The 21299-nt window shown below is 39.9% G+C and overlaps 1 protein-coding gene across 1 annotated transcript in view; it reads left to right on the plus strand.

The window, feature by feature from the left end:
• The window catches only part of LOC126237163 (trypsin-1-like), a 45000-nt gene extending 24246 nt beyond the window's left edge, over positions 1-20754 (plus strand). The window contains exons 4-7 of the mRNA XM_049947016.1: positions 5329-5420; positions 15681-15787; positions 19713-19909; positions 20460-20754. Coding sequence (XP_049802973.1) covers positions 5329-5420; positions 15681-15787; positions 19713-19909; positions 20460-20603 — 540 coding nt within the window. The 3' untranslated portion in view covers positions 20604-20754. The remainder of the gene's footprint in view (positions 1-5328; positions 5421-15680; positions 15788-19712; positions 19910-20459) is intronic.
• Positions 20755-21299: the final 545 nt, after the last annotated feature.

A 21299-nucleotide genomic window follows, 5' to 3' on the forward strand; every position in this document is an offset into this window, starting at 1 on the left:
TTCGTGCCTCGACTCATGAGACTTATATGTTGGTTTCAGTAAAATGACGTCATGTTCAGTCTATGTTGTCTATGGTCCATGCTGCTGAAGGTAGCTACACAAATATATCACTGTACGCATAGACCATATATATGGTCTATGATTGTACGCCATATAATTCAAGAGATATGACGTCTTAAAACATCGAGATGTGTGAAAAAAACAATGCCACATCATGCTTGAAGTTTTGATACACTTATTCTTTACTACTAAGATACTCCTACAGTCTTGTCAGCTTAAGGAACTCTCTGACACCTTGCAGCGCTTTTGACAGCTTTCAACTGCGAAATGCAAATGGCTGTAGGCGAAAATAGTAGCCGCCTATAGAGCTGCTATCTTATCACCCACTGCTTCGCTTCCACAGACTGTATGGTCTGCACGGTTTTTTCTTCTCTTTCACTGAATTTTTGTACTGTTCACGAATTGCATGCCTACCAACAACCTCTTCACGCTCATTAAGACCATGGAAGCATGGTGTTTTCCGAATGTACTTCTGACCAAAAAGCGATTCGGGTACCTGGACTCTAAAGTTTTTCGTTAATCATGCCTTTTGTATTCTTACGCTGAAATTTTCATGGGTACTTTTTACCCCTAACATATATTTCTTTATATCTAACCAAGAAGTGAAATACTAGTTTTCATAGATTTAACTTTAAAATTTTTTAATAAAGCAAATTATTTTCTTAAAAATTTTCATCCCCTCAACAAGTTTGTTTGTGTGGTCATCCTCCACAGCAAGCATATAAATACTTGTTTTGTAAATAAAACTGCCTTTTCCTGCTGCTAGTTGCTTTATTTATCCCATATGCGTTTCGCCTTCTCCTGTTCTAAGGCATCATCAATGGGATCTATAACGATACATTTACAGATGTGAGGAAACGAAGATCAGCAAATCGTAATTACTTTATTACAAAAAAAAAAAATCGCGAAGTGAACTGTTTAATAATCTAAAACTAACAAAACTGTATCGTTATAGATCCCACTGATGATGTGTTAGAACAGGAGAAGGCGAAATGCGTAAGGGATAAACAAAGTAACGAGCAGCAGGAAAAGGTAGTTTTATTTACAAAACAAGTATTTTCAAAAAATGGTTCAAATGGCTCTGGGCACTATGCGACTCAACTTCTGAGGTCATCAGTCGCCTAGAACTTAGAACTAATTAAACCTAACTAACCTAAGGACATCACACACATCCATGCCCAAGGCAGGATTCGAACCTGCGACCGTAGCGGTCACGCGGTTCCAGACTGAAGCGCCTTTAACCGCACGGCCACACCGGCCGGCCAAGTATTTTCATCCCCTCTTTCACCTCCTTAGGGGCTGAATTTCCAAAAACCGTGAAACATGTATTTTTTTTTAACTGAGAAGTTAAATGCTATTTTCATAGAAGTAGCTTTAAAAATGCTGTAATAGTTCTTTATTAATGCTTTATTTTCCAGAAAAGCTTTCAGTCACTATTACACCCCACTAGGGCTTAAATTTTCAAATTGCTGAAACATTTATTATTTTCTTTATTTCTTACCAAGAAATCGAATACCAGGCTTCAAAACTGCCTTATCAGCGGCATATTTCCAAAAAACCTTTCATGCCCTATCCGTTCTTAAAGAATGCCTACACTGTAAGATCAGCAGGCTCTCCAAACTTCAAGTTTCTGTCTATAGCTGTTTCAGCCGGGCAGTGATGTCGGTCAGTCAGGATGTTGCCTTTTGTATACAGAGAAGAGGTATTGCCATAGTCTTCTACAAAATTGCATTGTAGTCGTGCGAAGCAGCTGCTCCCAGATGGCTGAACATGTAACTAGAAGTTCTGAGTTAAATTAACATTACAGAGAATTTTTATTTTCCACACATGGAAATGAATTTTTTTAAAAATATTTCACTACAAGCACAGTTCATTCTTTAAACAGTTTTTAGTGTTGCTAAGCAATAGCCATCCATTAAGTTTTAAATGAACACACTGTAATTTGACTGTACTGTCGAAATGGAGGGAGAGGGGTCGAAACTTTTGTAGCCTAACAAATAAAGAATGACAGAAAATTCATAATACCAATTTTTTTTCAATGTAATACCCGTGTACACTAATAGACTTGCGCGTACACTCAGATAACTTCTGCAAATCATTCAAATACAAGGTCTTCAATTTCGAGCCCAACCAAGCGTTCACACCATCAATCACTGCATCATCATTGTCATTCCGTCGTCTTTTAGGCTTGGGAAAAGAAAAAAAGCGTCTGATGGAGCCAAATCTTGAGAATATGGCGGATGACATAACTATTCGAACCTGCAGTCATGCAGAGTTTCCAGTGTTGCGAGGGCTCTGTCCCCCAATTCGTTTTTCTGATGCAAAAGAACTCCGCGCACCAATTTTCTGCACCTTATTTTTCTTTATACCTTCTCTTACATGGTGCAGGAGGGTGCAATAGTACGATGCATTAATACTTACGCCATTTCGCAAGAAATCCACCATAATTACCTCTTCTGCATCCCAGAAGACCGATTCCATCACCTTACCAACTGATTTTTGCACCCGCAATTTTTTTGGGGTAGGGGATGAAGGACATTGCTATTTTGTCTCAGGATCAAAGTGGTGAACACCCGTTTCGCCCAATGTCATACCTTGCAAGAAAGCTTCAAATTGGTGGACGATTTCTACAGAATACTGCACACGCTCCCGTCTGTGTTCTGCATTCAAGTCTTTCGGCACCCATCGAGATGAAACTTTCTGCATTCCCAAAATATCGAGAACAATGTCATGAGCACACCCATGGGAGATTCCAAATATGGTTTAAAAAATGGTTCAAATGGCTCTGAGCACTATGGGACTTAACATCTATGGTCATCAGTCCCCTAGAACTTAGAACTACTTAAACCTAACTAACCTAAGGACATCACACAACAAATGTGGTTTAAATGTGCTGCAACGTTGTTCGGCGATCCTGCAAAATTGTATAGTGAATTGCAGTCACTGTTTCATCAGTGGTGACAGTACAGGCCTTCCGCTCCTTGGCACATCTTCCACACTCGTTCTTCCACGTTTGAAGTCAGACAACCAGCTTTTCACTGTTGCATAAGACCGAACACTGTCCTTAAGTGTATTCCCCACGTCCTGCACAATTTCCTTGGCATCATTCCCTTAAAATAAAGATATTCAATCACAGCACGATTCTTGATTCTCTCAATATTTGCTATTTTGCTTACACTACGGTATACAACGCTTTTTTCATAGCAGTAAAACTAACGAAGCTGTAGCCGCGAAATTTGACTTGCATACCCACAAAGGGTCAACATAATAGTAGTTGTTTGTGCGAGACATTACGGTAACTATTTCGGGCTAGAAACTTTTCGACCTTGTGTGTTGAAACTTCACCCCATGCGTCAGATTCATTGAAATATAATGGAGATCATCTTCTGTTATTGCGAAATATTTTCCTTAATTATTCTGAGTAAACATGACTCGGGATGCAAAAAGTCAAATTGCTGTTACTTTCAAGTTTACTGTGCAACATGTGCCTTGTAAGTTACATTAATTTGGAGGAACCAATGACTGCAATTTATAGGCAGAACAGTTACAAAATATACCAGGTATACCAAAGAGATTACTTACACTATACTTGTCTGCCCTCTTCTGGTGTATCGCTGTGCAGTATGGGATCCGCATCACATAGGATTGACGGAGGACATCGAAAAAGTTCAAAGAAGGGGAGCACATTTTGTATTCTCTCGAAATAGGGGACTAAGTGCCACAGATATGAAACAATAGGGAAGTAGCTTAAAGGTGGTGCGACGAACCATCTGCCAGGCACTAACTAAATTGTGAACTGCAGAGTAATTGTGCAGATGTAGATGTAGAGGATGTCCACCAGTACAACAGCATTTTATATAACACTACAGTAAAAGCAATTTAAGTCTCTCTACAACTGAGAAGGGAACAATATCATTTGTCGTCAGTATGAAATAGATTTATTTGATGCTAAGAGTACATAAAAATAATGATTTCTCCATGACACATCCTGTTATCAAATCAGTAGCTTATCTGGGTGTCATTACCAAAAGAACGTCAAGAGCCACATGGCATATTTTTTTAAAGAAAACAATTCATTATTAACGACATGTTGAGAACATTCATGTAAAATCCAGCCCAACTCTTGCAAAGAATTTTGTAACTTATCATAGTTCAAATGTATGAGGGCTAATCCGAAAGTAAGGTCTGATCGGTCGCGAAATGAAAACCAATGTGAAAATCAAAAATGTTTTATTTGTAACAGTTTCCAACTACTTCTAGGCACCGCTCTGACTCAGACGTCTGTCGTAGCGTTGTACCAACCCCCTTCTCATAGAAGGCAGCTGCCTACGCTTCCCAACAATTGTCTACGCTGGTCTACAACTCGTTGTCTGTGCCAGAATGTTGTCTTCATAGCCCGTGGTTCACGTGAGCAGAGATGAAACCCAGGGGAAGCCAGTTACGGATTGTATTGTGGGTAATCAAACATTTCCCATCAAAAACGCTGCAGGAGCGTCTTTATTGTTCCTATAAAGTGCAGCCTAGAACTGTCATGAAGGAGGAAACACGTGACACTTATATTGCGTGGGCTGCATGACATCGGGCGTAATCTTTCGCCAGGCTTGATGGGAGACACTATTTTCTAGCATCTTTGCGTGTTCACTGCGCAATCAGAACTGAAAAGAGCGAAATGACGCAGTCGATGGGCGCACTAGAGACATTGGGCAACGCATCTGCGTAAAGCGTCATTGGATTCTCACTTTGGATTTCATTTCATGCCTGATCAGGCCATGATTTCTGAATAGCCCTCATAACATTGGATACTTTATTTCAACTATGGCACAACTAATTTTAATGAACAATACAATGTAATGACTATGCTTTTGATGTCTTCACATAATTATGAAAAATTTACATTGAGTATACTGAAAAGAGTATCAATTAATCAGATACCAATAGAAAAGCCTATTGGTACCTCTTCGGCACGCTGAAAAGTGAACTAAATCATTGAAACAACCATATCAACTTGGTTTTACTTGTATGTTCAACTCTAATTAGGGTGTTTACTTCTTGGCTGTGGAAGTGGGTAACCCACACAATAACGACGTCTGAAACATTTCTAGCGAAGTTCTAACAGTACAAACTTGGGAAATGGGTGACAGATAATACTCGCAAACTGTTAACTTTCTCACAAAGCATACGACGAACTGCCTCACATGATCAAAAGCTAATTACACTCAACTCCGAAGGAAAAATAACGTTGTTGATGATGTAGTGATTCGTTGACAGGCTGTGGCTGGAGAATACGACTTGGCCAGCAATGATGGGAGCGAGCAGGAGATACAAGTCGCAGACCAGATCGTGCATCCCGACTACACTGGGTGAGTACGCACTCTGGGAATTCTCGGCGCAATGCTTTTAATAAAACTACGACATTTTCAGGTTCCGTAGCTCGTCGTGAGTCACGAGTTACCGGTACTGATATTCCACTCTGTTACGTTAACTGTCACATCCATGGGTTACAGATTTATTGTAATTGAAATGTTAATTTAACTTACGAGACCACATATGTCAGAGTCTAAATTTTTTCCTGTAGTTTCGTCATAAGAATACGTAAATGTAATAAATCACGCTGACTGCGTAACTGCACTGTAAGAGTAAAATTAATACCCACTTGCATGTCTAGATGAACAGATGTGAAATACCACAGACAGCTCTCTGAAATAAATTCTCTGTAAGAGACTATGATGTAGAGTGACATGTGAAAGTTTGGGCGAGTCCAGGAGGCACCCTTGGTTAGCCAAAGTGGTTAAGGCAGTGGTCGTCGAACTGTGACCCACATCAAGTATTCGTGTGGTCCTTGCTTCTTAGGTATATTTTACAATAGTATGCATCTACCAACTAAATGCTGAATCCAGAAACGTCCACCAACGTCAAGAGCATCTTAAGAGAACGTTTGTCCTGCTTAGTTACAAACAAAAATATTTACAAGATTATTAAAATTTTAAAATGTGCTTAATTTTAATTGATGTTGGTGAATTTGGCAGTGAGATATGAAAACTTGGCCACTTACCTTGGGGGCAGATGCGTAAGTAGCCTGGCCACTGCAGCCAGTGTTGACAACTCACAGGAATGCACAACTCATAGCGATCAACTGCTGTAGTAAAATTTTGACATAGATGTAAGATTGATTCTTGAATTTGCATTACAGAGATGGTCATCTTAAAATGCAGTACTTGTTTGTCACATGAACATTAAATTAATTATGGCTGTTGTGGTACAACACAATGAGTAGAAGGAAACTGACATTCAAAATATTTAGTAATCACGTGTTTACATATTCCACAATGCATTTCAGTATGTGTACAATTACTGTTATTAATCAGTTAATCATCCACTCATGCAGAAAACACAATACCACTTCATCAGGCAATTACACAACTGCCATGCATCTGGATTTCCTTACATTTGTCCTAGTTTTGTGGTCGTCTGGGGACATCCTGGGGGAGGGGGCTGAGTGTTTATATAATTGTCTGGGGTAGACCAGGACCTTTTTCGTGCCTAGCAAAATTCAATTAATTCAAAATAAATTAAGATCAATAAATCTTACTTAAAGTCACTAAATGAAGTTTGTGCACAGGTAGATTAATTTGTTTTAAATTGTAAAATAGGCTTAATCGTTCTCCTATACACATACTTTCCATACTGGAAAGTAATATGCCCTATAATTCAACCATTTCAGCAGAGAATAAGGTGGCAATCTGCGGACTTATCATTGACAGACTGTATGTATCGAATCTGATCCAAACATCTATGGTTCTCTGCGATCAGCAATTTAAGTGATTTCAAGACTAGGTAATTACAGTGTCACAATTTTGGACTCGTTGAGAGTGGTAGCAATGGTTTGATTTGATTTGATTTATTATTTGGTCCTGTTGATTACATATTATACAAAGCGTGTGCTAGTAATGTAGGACAAGTCAAGTGAAATAATACAAAATTATGTGAATATTTTATACATCATACAAATACTTATTTTCTATGAACGAGTGGCTGCAGACAACATTATAACCTGCATTTTACTGGTATATCTTCAAGTGAATGCTTAAAATAGCAGAATGAATAGGAATACTCATTTTTATCCCATTGCCACAAATAAATAGTGAAATTTACATTTTGTCACTATGAAGTAAATTGTTGTTGTTGTTGTGGTCTTCAGTCCTGAGACTGGTTTGATGCAGCTCTCCATGCTACTCTATCCTGTGCAAGCTTCTTCATCTCCCAATACATACTGCAGCCTACATCCTTCTGAATCTGTTTAGTGTATTCATCTCTTGGTCTCCCTCTACGATTTTTACCCTCCACGCTGCCCTCCAATACTAAATTCGTGATCCCTTGATGCCTCATAACATGTCCTACCAACCGATCCCTTCTTCTTGTCAAGTTGTGCCACAAACTCCTCTTCTCCCCAATCCTATTCAATACTTCCTCATTAGTTACGTGATCTACCCATCTAATCTTCAGCATTCTTCTGTAGCACCACATTTCAAAGGCTTCTATTCTCTTCTTGTCCAAACGATTTATCGTCCATGTTTCACTTCCATACATGGCTACACTCCATACAAATACTTTCAGAAATGACTTCCTGACATTTAAATCTATACTTGATGTTAACAAATTTCTCTTCTTCAGAAACGCTTTCCTTGCCATTGCCAGTCTACATTTTATATCCTCTGTACTTCAACCATCATCAGTTATTTTGCTCCCCAAATAGCAAAACTCCTTTACTACTTTAAGTGTCTCATTTCCTAATCTAATTCCCTCAGCATCATCCGACTTAATTCGACTACATTCCATTATCCTCGTTTTGCTTTTTTTTATGTTCATCTTATGTCCTCCCTTCAAGACACTGTCCATTCCGTTCAACTGCTCTTCCAAGTCCTTTGCTGTCTTTGACAGAATTACAATGTCATCGGCGAACCTTAAAGTTTTTATTTCTTCTCCATGGATTTTAATACCTACTCCGAATTTTTCTATTGTTTCCTTTATTGCTTGCTCAATATACAGATTGAATAACATCGGGGAGAGGCTACAACCCTGTCTTAGTCCCTTCCCAACCACTGCTTCCCTTTCATGTCCCTCAACTCTTATAACTGCCATCTGGTTTCTATACAAATAGTAAATAGCCTTTCGCTCCCTGTATTTTACCCCTGCCACCTTCAGAATATGAAAGAGATTATTCCAGTCAACATTATCAAAAGCTTTCTCCAAGTCTACAAATGCTAGAAATCCAGGTTTGCCTTTTCTTAATCTAGCTTCTAAGTAAATTAAAATACAAAGTAAGTAAATTAAAATACAAAATTTTTATCACCATCACATTAGTAAGTTCAAGTGGATATTTAATAGTGTAGAATAAATGGTAGTACACATTTTAACCTATGATATAAATAAATTAAAATTTTATCACTATAATTTTTGAAAGTTCCCGGCAGATTAAATCTGTGTGTTGGACCAAGACTTGAACTTGGAACCTTTGCCTTTCATGGGCAATTGCTCTACCATCTGAGCTACCCAAGCACGTCTCAGGTCCCACCCTCACAGCCTTACTTCTGCCAGTATCTTGTCTCCTACCTTCCAAACTTCATAGAGGATATCCTGTGAACCTTACAGAACTAGCACTTCTGGAAGAAAGGATATTGCAGAGACATAGCTTAGTCACAGCATGGGGGATGAATCCAGAATGAGGTTTTCACTCTGCAGCAGGGTCTGCACTGATATGAAACTTCCTGGCTGTCCTCACAACCTTACTTCTTCCAATATCACGTCTCCTACCTTCCAAACTTCACAGAAGCTCTCCTGTGAACCTTGTAGAACTAGCACTCCTGGAAGAAAGGATATTGTGGAGACATAGCTTAGCCACAACCTGAGGGATGTTTGACAAAGAGATTTTCACTCTGCTGCAGAGTGTGGATTGATATGAAACTTCCTGGCAGATTAAAACTTTTTGCCAGTCCGAAACTCAAACTCAGGACCTTTGCCCTTCGTGGGCAAGTGCTCTATCATCTGAGCTACCCAGGCATGACTCACACCTCATCCTCACAGCCATACTTCTCTCAGTATCTTGTCTCCTACCTTCCAAACTTCACAGAAGCTCTTCTGCGAACCTTGCTGTGAGGACAGGGTGTGTGTCGTGCTTGCAGAAGGCAAAGGTCCTGAGTTCAAGTCTTGGTCTGGCACATAGTTTTAATCTGCTAGGAAGCTTCATATCAGCACACACAATGCTGCAGAGTGAAAATCTCATTCTGGACCATAACTTATGATAGTAGTACACAATTTTGTCTTCATGACATAAGTAAATATTTGCTTTCCTTTATTTTTACTCAAAAGGATGCCTTATTACTATAGGAATTCAATAATTTTATAACAAGTTTATTCTCTGAGGAATGTTTTTAGTTTTATTTTGAAAGCCTGCACATCATCAATTTCCTTTTTTGTACTGATGGGAAGCTTGCTATATACGTTTATTCCTGACTCAGTTATAACCGTATGGACTTTTGTCAGGGTTGCAGAGCCTGGTGGAAATTTTGTCCACTGTCTTGTTTTATGCTTGTGGATGTCACAGTTTTTCTGAAATATATATATATATATATATATATATATATATATATATATATATATATATATATATATATATATATACTACGTGGAATGTTTCCCTCTATTATAACCATATATATATATATATATATATATATATATATATATATATATATATATATATATATATATATATAAAAAACAAAGATAATGTGACTTACCGAATGAAAGTGCTGGCAGATCGATAGACACACAAACATACACACAAAATTCAAGCTTTCGCAACAAACGGTTGCTTTATCAGGAAAGAGGGAAGGAGAGGGAAAGACGAAAGGATGTGGGTTTTAAGGGAGAGGGTAAGGAGTCATTCCAGTCCCGGGAGCGGAAAGACTTACCTTAAGGGGAAAAAAGGACAGGTATACACTCGCACACACACACATATCCATCCACACATCCACAAGCTTGTGTCTGTATATGTGTGGATGGATATGTGTGTGTGCGAGTGTATTCCTGTCCTTTTTTCCCCCTAAGGTAAGTCTTTCCGCTCCCGGGATTGGAATGACTCCTTACCCTCTCCCTTAAAACCCACATCCTTTCGTCTTTCCCTCTCCTTCCCCTCTTTCCTGATGAGGCAACAGTTTGTTGCAAAAGCTGAATTTTGTGTGTGTGTTTGTGTTTGTTTGTGTGTCTATCGACCTGCCAGCGCTTTCGTTCGGTAAGTCACATCATCTTTGTTTTTAGATATACACTCCTGGAAATGGAAAAAAGAACACATTGACACCGGTGTGTCAGACCCACCATACTTGCTCCGGACACTGCGAGAGGGCTGTACAAGCAATGATCACACGCACGGCACAGCGGACACACCAGGAACCGCGGTGTTGGCCGTCGAATGGCGCTAGCTGCGCAGCATTTGTGCACTGCCGCCGTCAGTGTCAGCCAGTTTGCCGTGGCATACGGAGCTCCATCGCAGTCTTTAACACTGGTAGCATGCCGCGACAGCGTGGACGTGAACCGTATGTGCAGTTGACGGACTTTGAGCGAGGGCGTATAGTGGGCATGCGGGAGGCCGGGTGGACGTACCGCCGAATTGCTCAACACGTGGGGCGTGAGGTCTCCACAGTACATCGATGTTGTCGCCAGTGGTCGGCGGAAAGTGCACGTGCCCGTCGACCTGGGACCGGACCGCAGCGACGCACGGATGCACGCCAAGACCGTAGGATCCTGCGCAGTGCCGTAGGGGACCGCACTGCCACTTCCCAGCAAATTAGGGACACTGTTGCTCCTGGGGTATCGGCGAGGACCATTCGCAACCGTCTCCATGAAGCTGGGCAACGGTCCCGCACACCGTTAGGCCATCTTCCGCTCACGCCCCAACATCGTGCAGCCCGCCTCCAGTGGTGTCGCGACAGGCGTGAATGGAGGGACGAATGGAGACGTGTCGTCTTCAGCGATGAGAGTCGCTTCTGCCTTGGTGCCAATGATGGTCGTATGCGTATTGGCGCAGTGCAGGTGAGCGCCACAATCAGGACTGCATACGACCGAGGCACACAGGGCCAACACCCGGCATCATGGTGTGGGGAGCGATCTCCTACACTGGCCGTACACCACTGGTGATCGTCGAGGGGACACTGAATAGTGCACGGTACATCCAAACCGTCATCGAACCCATTGTTCTACCATTCCTAGACCGGCAAGGGAACTTGCTGTTCCAACAGGACAATGCACGTCCGCATGTATCCCGTGCCACCCAACGTGCTCTAGAAGGTGTAAGTCAACTACCCTGGCCAGCAAGATCTCCGGGTCTGTCCCCCATTGAGCATGTTTGGGACTGGATGAAGCGTCGTCTCACGCGGTCTGCACGTCCGGCACGAACGCTGGTCCAACTGGGGCGCCAGGTGGAAATGGCATGGCAAGCCGTTCCACAGGACTACATCCAGCATCTCTACGATCGTCTCCATGGGAGAATAGCAGCCTGCATTGCTGCGAAAGGTGGATATACACTGTACTAGTGCCGACATTGTGCATGCTCTGTTGCCTGTGTCTATGTGCCTGTGGTTCTGTCAGTGTGATCATGTGATGTATCTGACCCCAGGAATGTGTCAATAAAGTTTCCCCTTCCTGGGACAATGAATTCACGGTGTTCTTATTTCAATTTCCAGGAGTGTATTTTTCCTCTGGAATGTTTCCCTACACAAAATTCTAGCTTTCGCAACCAAGGAATATGTCTGCTTGTGTCTGTGTATGTGCAGATGGATATGCGTGTGTGTGCGAGTGTATACCTGTCCTTTTTTCCCCCTAAGGTAAGTCTTTCCGCTCCCGGGATTGGAATGACTCCTTACCCTCTCCCTTAAAACCCACATCCTTTCATCTTTCCCTCTCCTTCCCTATTTCCTGACGAAGCAACCGTTGGTTGCGAAAGCTAGAATTTTGTGTGTATGTGTGTATGTAAGCAACTATGGCATTCGGGGGCAACCAGGTGAATGGATAAAATCATACTTGTGCAACCGCAAGCAGTATGTATCATTAGGAAACTCGTACCAATCAGAAACCAAATCCATCAAATATGGAGTGCCGCAGGGTTCGGTAATGGGGCCATTGTTATTTAATGTATTTGTTAATGATATAGGTGTTGAGGAGGAAGAAAAGAAAATATTGTATGCTGATGACATGACAATACTAAATAGTGACCAAAATATGCAACAGCTTGAGAGAAGAGCATACATATCTGCAAATGTCACAGTTCAATGGCTGTTGGAAAACGAACTGGTTATAAATCTAAAAAAGACTATGTATGCAGTGTTTAAAAACAAGGAAAAGGCTGTAGACATGGATTTAGAGGTTGATGGAACAAGGCTGGAAGAAGTAGAATCTGCTAGATTCTTAGGTATTCTTGTGGATAATGAACTGAAATGGAAAAAACATATTAACAATGTCTGTAAGAAACTGAGCTCTGTCATATTCTTAATGATGCAGCTATCACAGTATTCAGACAAGAACCTTCTGTGTACAGTGTATCATGGACTTTTCGAACCATACTTACAGTATGGAGTGATGGTGTGGGGAAACTCAAACAAACAAGAGACAAAACGAGTGTTCACATTACAAAAAAAAAGCAATTAGGACCATTTTAAGAAGAAAGACCTCTGAAACATGCAGAAACTGTTTCAAGAATTTAGGTATCTTAACTTTTTCATCGTTGTATATATACAAAACAATAGTGTACATCACAAAAGGTAGTGAGGACTGGATTACAAATGCTAGTGTACACACCCACAATACAAGAAAGAAGAATGAAGTACGGAGCATACCCCACCGACTGGCAATGCTAGAAAAAGGACCCCAGTACTCTGGTATCAGACTACTAAGAAGTCTGCCCAAAACCCTGCAAGATAGTGTACTTCACAATGACTTTACAAAGAAACTTAAAGACTATCTCATTGAAAAAGAGTTTTACAGTGTTGCAGAATACTTATGCCATTAAATTTGTATATATTGTTACTCGTTATCAGTGATGTAAAAATGTAAGCTAAAGGTGTAGACAAAATAAGTGATAAAGAATTTTAATACTTTGACATGTCCTATATTACACGTACATTTACTGTACACAATGTAATCTTACAGGATAAAATAAAATTTTATATATATATATATATATATATATATATATATATATATATATATATATATATATATATAAAGATGATGAGACTTACCAAACAAAAGCGCTGGCAGGTCGATAGACACACAAACAAACACAAATATACACACATATATGTATATTTGTGTTTGTGTGTGTGTGTGTTTGTTTGTGTGTCTATCGACCTGCCAGCGCTTTTGTTTGGTAAGTCTCATCATCTTTCTTTTTAGATATATTTTTTCCACGTGGAATGTTTCCCTCTGTTATATATATATATATATATATATATATATATATATATATATATATATATATATATATATATATAACAGTAAATATCCTGAGAATCTTAAAGAGACCTCTGCAGGATGTTCTGTTAGACACACCACATATTAACCTTGGTACTCATTTTTGTAGTTTGATGACTCTTTCAACTCCTTTAGCATTTTCTCGGAAGAAAATACCACTGGATAGTACAGAGTGCAAATATTCAAAATATGAAAAAAGGAATATTTCTCTATTAACAAGGTGAGAAATAGCTCTCAGGGCAAAACACGCTATGCTAAGTTTTTTGACCATCTAATCACTTTGCTCTGTCCATCTTTGCTAGCTGTCTTCCTGATGCATAGGAATTTTGTGTGTGTGATTTCATAAATATTTTGGTTATTGATCTCCATTTAAGGAACTTGGAGTTTTTTATTTACTATCTTAACCTGTGTAATTTTAGTTTTTGAAAAATTCAGGGTTAGGCTATTTGCTGTAAACCATTTGTGTAACTGGTTAGTGACTGTCAGTGCTGTATCTGGCATTGGGAAGAATACACGCATCATCCACAAACATGACCATTTTTGCTCTGTCATTAAGTGTAACTGGTAGATCATTAACTTAGATCAGAAAAATCAGTGGCCCAAGGACTGAGGCCTGGGGGACTCCTTATTTTACATTTACCCTGTCTGAGTTTACTGTTACACTTGCCTCCATTAAGATAACTCTTTACTTCCTGATGACCGACCGAGGTGGCGCAGTGGTTAGACACTGGACTCGCATTCGGGAGGACGACGGTTCAATCCCGCGTCCGGCCATCCAGATTTAGGTTTTCCGTGATTTCCCTAAATCACTCCACGTAAATGCCGGGATGGTTCATCTGAAAGGGCACGGCCGACTTCCTTCCCCATCCTTCCCTAATCCGATGAGACCGATGACCACGCTGTCTGGTCTCCTTCCCCAAACCAACCAACCTTTACTTCCTGATGTGTAGACAAGATTCTAGCCATGGCAAAAGTTTGTCTTTGATGCCATAGTCTGGAAGATTTGTTTAGCAATGTGTTATGATCTACACAGATGCAAACTGTAGCGAAGTCACAAAAGATCCCCATTGGATACCTTCTGAGATGTAGTGCATCTAGAGTTTCATCTGTTAGGCTAAATATAGCTCTCTGTAGAGAATCCCTTATGAAAGCCGAAGTGTGTAGATGTCAGTAAACCATGTTGTGTCATATGGCCATGAATCCTATCATAAACTACTCTCTCAAACACCATTGAGAACACTGACAGTAAAGAGATGGGCTGATAATGGATAGTACATTCCTTCGCCACTTTTGTTGATGGGCAGCAGTATTGCATATTTCAGTATGTCTGTAAATGTCCTAGTTTTGAGTGAGTGGTTACGTAAATAGCATAATAAGTGACTGATTAAGTCTGCAAATGTTTTGAGAATCCTATTTGATTCCATCATATCCAGAAGAACCAGAGCTTTTAAATAATTTTATGATTTTTTCAATTTCTTTGGGAGTTGTGCTTTTGAAGTGAAGTGCTGTATTTTTTGTAATTTGCATGTGATTTATTAGCTTTATGGCTTCTGTGGGAAACATAGAACAGTCAGTGTGAAGAATTCTGGATGGTGCTGACTTTTAACAACTAGAACTTAGGGACAGGAGGTCAACTTATCATGTTCTTACTGTATCTAGTGTCTTGGTCACTCATAACTGATTTATGTAGGTTACCAATTAATTATAAGATCGGTTCATATGTGGCCCATGGTTCTACCCCACAGTGTCAGTATTGGCTCTTGAACTAAAATGTTTGATACAACAGCTCAGAATAAGCAGGGAAGCTGGGTTCAATACCCAGTCCGGCACAGATTTTCATTAGTCACTAATAGGTAGTACATCAATACCTAACAGAGCTGATGCTCAGATATTTGCATTTAGTGAATTTTATTTGAAATAGTGAAATTAATGTTTTCATTGTCACAAAGAAATTCAGTTCACTAGAGAGTATTTTCTTTTATTAGCGACTCACATACTAATAAGATATTGTTCATTGTGATTCAACAGTTATGACTGTCTTTATAGAGTAGCTAACTTAACACAATGCTTACGGGAAACAATTTTTTTTTCTTCAGAGACGTATCTCCACATGATATTGCTGTCTTCACCCTGCAGTCCTCACTATCTCTGGGCACATACGTGCAGACCATCAGTTTGCCCACTGCTGGTTCAATCCCTGCAGGTAGGCCAGCTCAGAACTGTAGCTGTTAATTCACTAATACAACATAGGCTGTTTACCCAAATGTCCAAAATACACTCTAAGACAAAAGATAAAGTAAAACGACACACCGTGAAGGAATTATCCAAGTGGGACAGATATCAGTAGATGTGATGTATATTTACAGACAGACAGACAAATGATTACAATTTCAGAAGAACTGGATAATTTTTTAAAAGAATGAGGTTCACAAATTGAGCAAGTCAGTAATGTGTTGGCCCACCTCTGGCCCTTAAACAAGCAGTTACTCAGTTTGGCATCGACTGATAGAATTGTTGGATGTACTCCTGAGGGATATCTTGTCAAAATATGTCCAATTGATGTGTTAGATCATCAAAATCCCTAGCTGGTAGGAGGGCCCTATCCACAGTGCTCCAAAGTTTCTCAATTGGGGAGAAACCCAGCGACCTCGCCGGTCGAGGTAAGGTTCGATGACAAGCAATAGAAAATCTCTCTGTGTGCAGTGCAGTGGTATGTCGACGATATTCTAAGTACCGTTCTGTTGCCCTTGGTGGTAAGCCATCTGGGACTTACATTTCAGCAAGACAATGCCCACGTGCACACAGGAGAGTTTCTACTGCTTGTCTTCATGCTTGTCAAACCCTACCCTGGCCAGCATGATAGCCAGATCATTCCATAACATAGCCGGATCTCTCCCCAACTGAGAATGTTTGGAGCATTATGTGCAGGGCCCCACAATCAGCTTCGGATTTTGAAAATCTAACATTCCAATTGGACAGAACTTGACATGATATCCCCCAAGAGGTCATCCAACAACTCTGTCAATCAGTGCTAAGATGAATAACTGCTTGCATATGGGCCAGAGGTGAATCAACATGTAATTGATTTGTTCAATTTATGAAATTTGTTCTCTTGAAAAATCATTCATTTTTTTAAAATTGTAATCAGTTGTTTGTCTGTACATGTGCATAACATCTAGTGATTTCCATAACATTCGGGTAATTCCTCCAGGATGTTTTTTTTTTTTTTTTTTTTTTTTTTTTTTTTTTTTTTTTTAGTAATCCTTTCCTCGCAACTGTTGTTATGTTAAACCAAACCAATATCTGTACAGAAAAGTGTACAAATTTTTCATAAGCTGAGCAAGAGAGGAATGGGAAGGGATTCTTCTGTTATTAAAGAACTTATATGTGTTAAGTTCTGTGGGTACAGCAGAAGATTAATTATGAGTTCGAGTAATGCAGCATCATACATAATTGCTTTAGTGCAGTCTACAAAGTATAACATTCCACATGGGAAAAATATATCTAAAAACAAAGATGATGTGACTTACTGAACGAAAGCGCTGGCAGGTCGATAGACACACAAACAAACACAAACACACACACAAAATTCAAGCTTTCGCAACAAACTGTTGCCTCATCAGGAAAGAGGGAAGGAGAGGGAAAGACGAAAGGATGTGGGTTTTAAGGGAGAGGGTAAGGAGTCATTCCAATCCCGGGAGCGGAAAGACTTACCTTAGGGGGAAAAAAGGACGGGTATACACTCGCACACACACACACATATATCCATCCACACATATACAGACACAATGTGTGGATGGATATATGTGTGTGTGTGTGCGAGTGTATACCCGTCCTTTTTTCCCCCTAAGGTAAGTCTTTCCGCTCCCGGGATTGGAATGACTCCTTACCCTCTCCCTTAAAACCCACATCCTTTCGTCTTTCCCTCTCCTTCCCTCTTTCCTGATGAGGCAACAGTTTGTTGCGAAAGCTTGAATTTTGTGTGTGTGTTTGTGTTTGTTTGTGTGTCTATCGACCTGCCAGCGCTTTCGTTCGGTAAGTCACATCATCTTTGTTTATATATATATATATATATATGATGATGTAACTTACCAAATGAAAGCGTTGGCATGTTGATAGACACACAAACACACACACAAAATTCAAGCTTTCACAACCAACGGTTGCTTCATCATGAAAGAGGGAAGGAGAGGGAAAGACGAAAGGATGTGGGTTTTAAGGGAGAGGGTAAGGAGTCATTCCAATCCCGGGAGCGGAAAGACTTACCTTAGGGGGAAAAAAGGACGGGTATACACTTGCACACACACACACACACACACATATCCATCCGCACATATACAGACACAAGCAGACATTTGTAATATATATATATATATATATATATATATATATATATATATATATATATATATATATATATATATATATGAGCACAATACCGTATCAGTGCCTTCAAAGCTTCTGGGAAAGTGATGTGCGAAGATCTAGGAACACAACTCATTATACATACAGAGGTTCAGCAGAGGTATGGGAAAGCTATGAGAGATGCATGCTTGAACATAAATATGAATTCCAGCCAAGCCTGGTGGTTGTGCTGTTTTATTCGACCATGAATGGCATCTGGGCAACGTCCTCATGGTCAGAACAATGTTCTGTGTAACTCTGAGTGCATTATGTGTGCCAAGTGAATTCGAATGTGCGAAAATTGTTGATGCTCATAAGGTGGGTGCATACGTAACTGAGGTAGCCAAAATGTTTGGTGCTCCAAGAGTCATCATATCAAAGGTTTATATCACATATGGGGAAAGCAGAGAAACATCATCCAATAATCACAATACAGATGATAGCGTGTGTTGAGCGATTGTGATGGGGGTCATCAAAGAGGGATGTCACAAAAAATAAAGAGGACAATAGCTGCAAAGGTCATTGGAGAGCTAAATATCACACTTTTGAACCCTGTCAATGTCAGAACATCACAAGTGGAATTCCATAAGCAAGGAATTTCAGGGCGAGCTGGAATTCCAAAACCACCCCTCAGTGCCCATAACAGGAAAACATGGTGTCAAAGCCATAAAACCTGGATTATGGAACAATAGAAGAAAATCATTTGGTCAAACGAGTCTTACTGCATGCTGTTTCCAACTAAGGGTCAAGTTTACATCCCAAGAGTGAAACATGGTGGTTGTTCGATGATAATTTTGGCATATATAGTGTGGTATTCAATGGGTCCTGTGGTTACTCTGCAAGGTTGCATTAGTACCAAGGATTATATGATCATTTTGGTTAATCAGCTCCATTCCAATAGTGATGCTGTATTCCGAGACTACAGAGCCCCTGTTCACACTGCTTGCATCATCCATGACAGCTTTTGTGAGTATGCAGACGAACTGTCGCATCTCTCCCAGTCACCATAGTTACCATATCTTAATATCATTGAGCCTCTGTGGTCCTCATTGGAGGGAAGGGTGTGTGATTGCTATCCACCTTCATCATTGTTACCTGGACTTGCTACTATTTTGCAGGAGGAATGCTACAAGATTCCCTTGAAAACCAAACAGGACCTGCACCGGTCCATTTCGAGGTGAATGGAAGCTGTCATGAATGTGAATGATTTTCCTGCACCATATCAGGCATGTAATGTGTTGTGTTTGTAGTGTTTCCATAGTTTTGACCATCCCCTGCATGTTTGTTGCCAGAGCCATGTGATGTCTTTGAGCTGAAATAAATAGCAAATGCAGTACATTCTTTTGTGTATGTGAAGGGCTTGCAGGACATTACAAGAATTTGAAGTCAGTGTGTATTGTAGGATATAAAGCCCGTGTGATGATGACGTAATCAGAGACTGAATGCAAGCTATGATTCTGGAAGGATGTGGAAGGAAATAGGCTATTTATTTTCTGTGGGAACGATCCTGATATTATTACCTTAAGTGTTTTACAGAAATGATGGGAAATCTAAATCAGTATTGGTGGATGGGAGCATTGAAATAGGCTTTGATTGTAAAGTCAGTTGCATGTTAAACAGAGAGATCTGTGATATCAGGCCTTGCATGACTAACCAGAGCACGACTGACAGTGTGTCCTTAGACGACTTTGCCTGCTATAACCTGCATTTCATTGTTACATCAGGTGGATCTACAGCTGTCTTATCTGGCTGGGGAGCAGCGGACGATCCGACAGAGACTGTTCTACAGACAGTTGATGTCACAGTCATCGACTATGAAACTTGCAGACAAAATATTGATGACATATATTCGGGCCCGAACCCACTTACAGAGACTATGGTCTGCACGGGACCCATCTATGATGGCATCTCTGTCTGCTTTGTAAGTAACAGTTTCCAGTACTTTCATTTGACTAAACAAGGATGTTACTTATTTTTAGGTTAATGTGTTAATTGTGATGTAGTTATCCTAGACTTTCTGTGAACTTTGTATTCATCTAGATTAAATATATTTGGCTAACAATAAGTTTAGGGCCATAGAAACTGTCTTTGTTCATCTACCACAATCTGTCTTAATTCTTTTTCCTCTGAAGCAGTCCTTCTGATCAGAAATATATTATTTCTTTAAATGTTCAAAGCACTTTATTGCATTATTACAACAAATGGGTTATCTCAGTTATTGCAAACCTGTGGCAACACTAAACATAATTTATGCAACTGCTGCTGTTATGTATTAAGACTAAAAACAGTCACACTTTGGTTTGCTATTACTAACCTAAGACTTTTTGATGGAACGTTGCACCTTGCAGAAATGTACGCATGTATCAAATTTTGATGAGAAAATATACAGTAACTCCATAGCTTATTTAGTCTAGAAGCACTGATATTTATTCTAGAAGCACTTCTTCATATCCTGTTTACGGTGTGTGCAGGGTGATTCTGGAGGCCCCCTGGCGCAGAACGGTGAGCTCATCGGTGTTGTGTCCTGGGGAATGATGCCGTGTGGTAGTCAAGGTTCTCCATCTGTCTTCACCAGAGTGTCTGCATACCTGGACTTTATCAATCAAAATATATGAAGGGCCACAGCTCATCTCACATGGCACAACATATATAAATTTACTAAATTATGTCCACAGGCAGCACTTCAGCTCAATTCTAGATTACTATTGTGCTAACTGGACCTCAATTTCAAACACTGATGATAGTAAAAGTACCATTCCAAAACTATATTTATCTTTTTTATTGTTACCTAATAGTGTGATAGTGTAACAGTTCATGTATTCACATGAAATGAATATCATGTAACGAATTTACTTGAATAATATAGAAGCATTATCTCTCACTCTCCTGTGTGTGTGTGTGTGTGTGTGTGAGAGAGAGAGAGAGAGAGAGAGAGAGGGAGAGAGAGAGAGAGACTGATAATACCACAAAAAATTAATGACATAGTACACAACGACTTATATCCATAAACTAAAACAACAATTTTAAAAATATTAGAGAAATTTGCCTCTGTTTCGCATATTGCACAACAGTCTCCAAGCAAATTTAACCATTACTGAAGACAAGAATGGCAAACTTCTGGAATGGACATTCACCTGACTGAATACAAAAATTGGTATATAGTGCATGTGAAAGTGGCAGCTACAAAGTTTAAAACAAGGTACAGATTAGCATACCCGCAGATGGAAGTGTGATAACAATGATTCTGTATTTGTTACACATGTAGCACTGGTATACCTAATCTGCACTGCCAGAAAAAATGCAACTCTTCA

The sequence above is a fragment of the Schistocerca nitens genome, chromosome 2, assembly GCF_023898315.1.
Source record: "Schistocerca nitens isolate TAMUIC-IGC-003100 chromosome 2, iqSchNite1.1, whole genome shotgun sequence".
In the NCBI taxonomy this organism is placed as follows: domain Eukaryota; kingdom Metazoa; phylum Arthropoda; class Insecta; order Orthoptera; family Acrididae; genus Schistocerca; species Schistocerca nitens.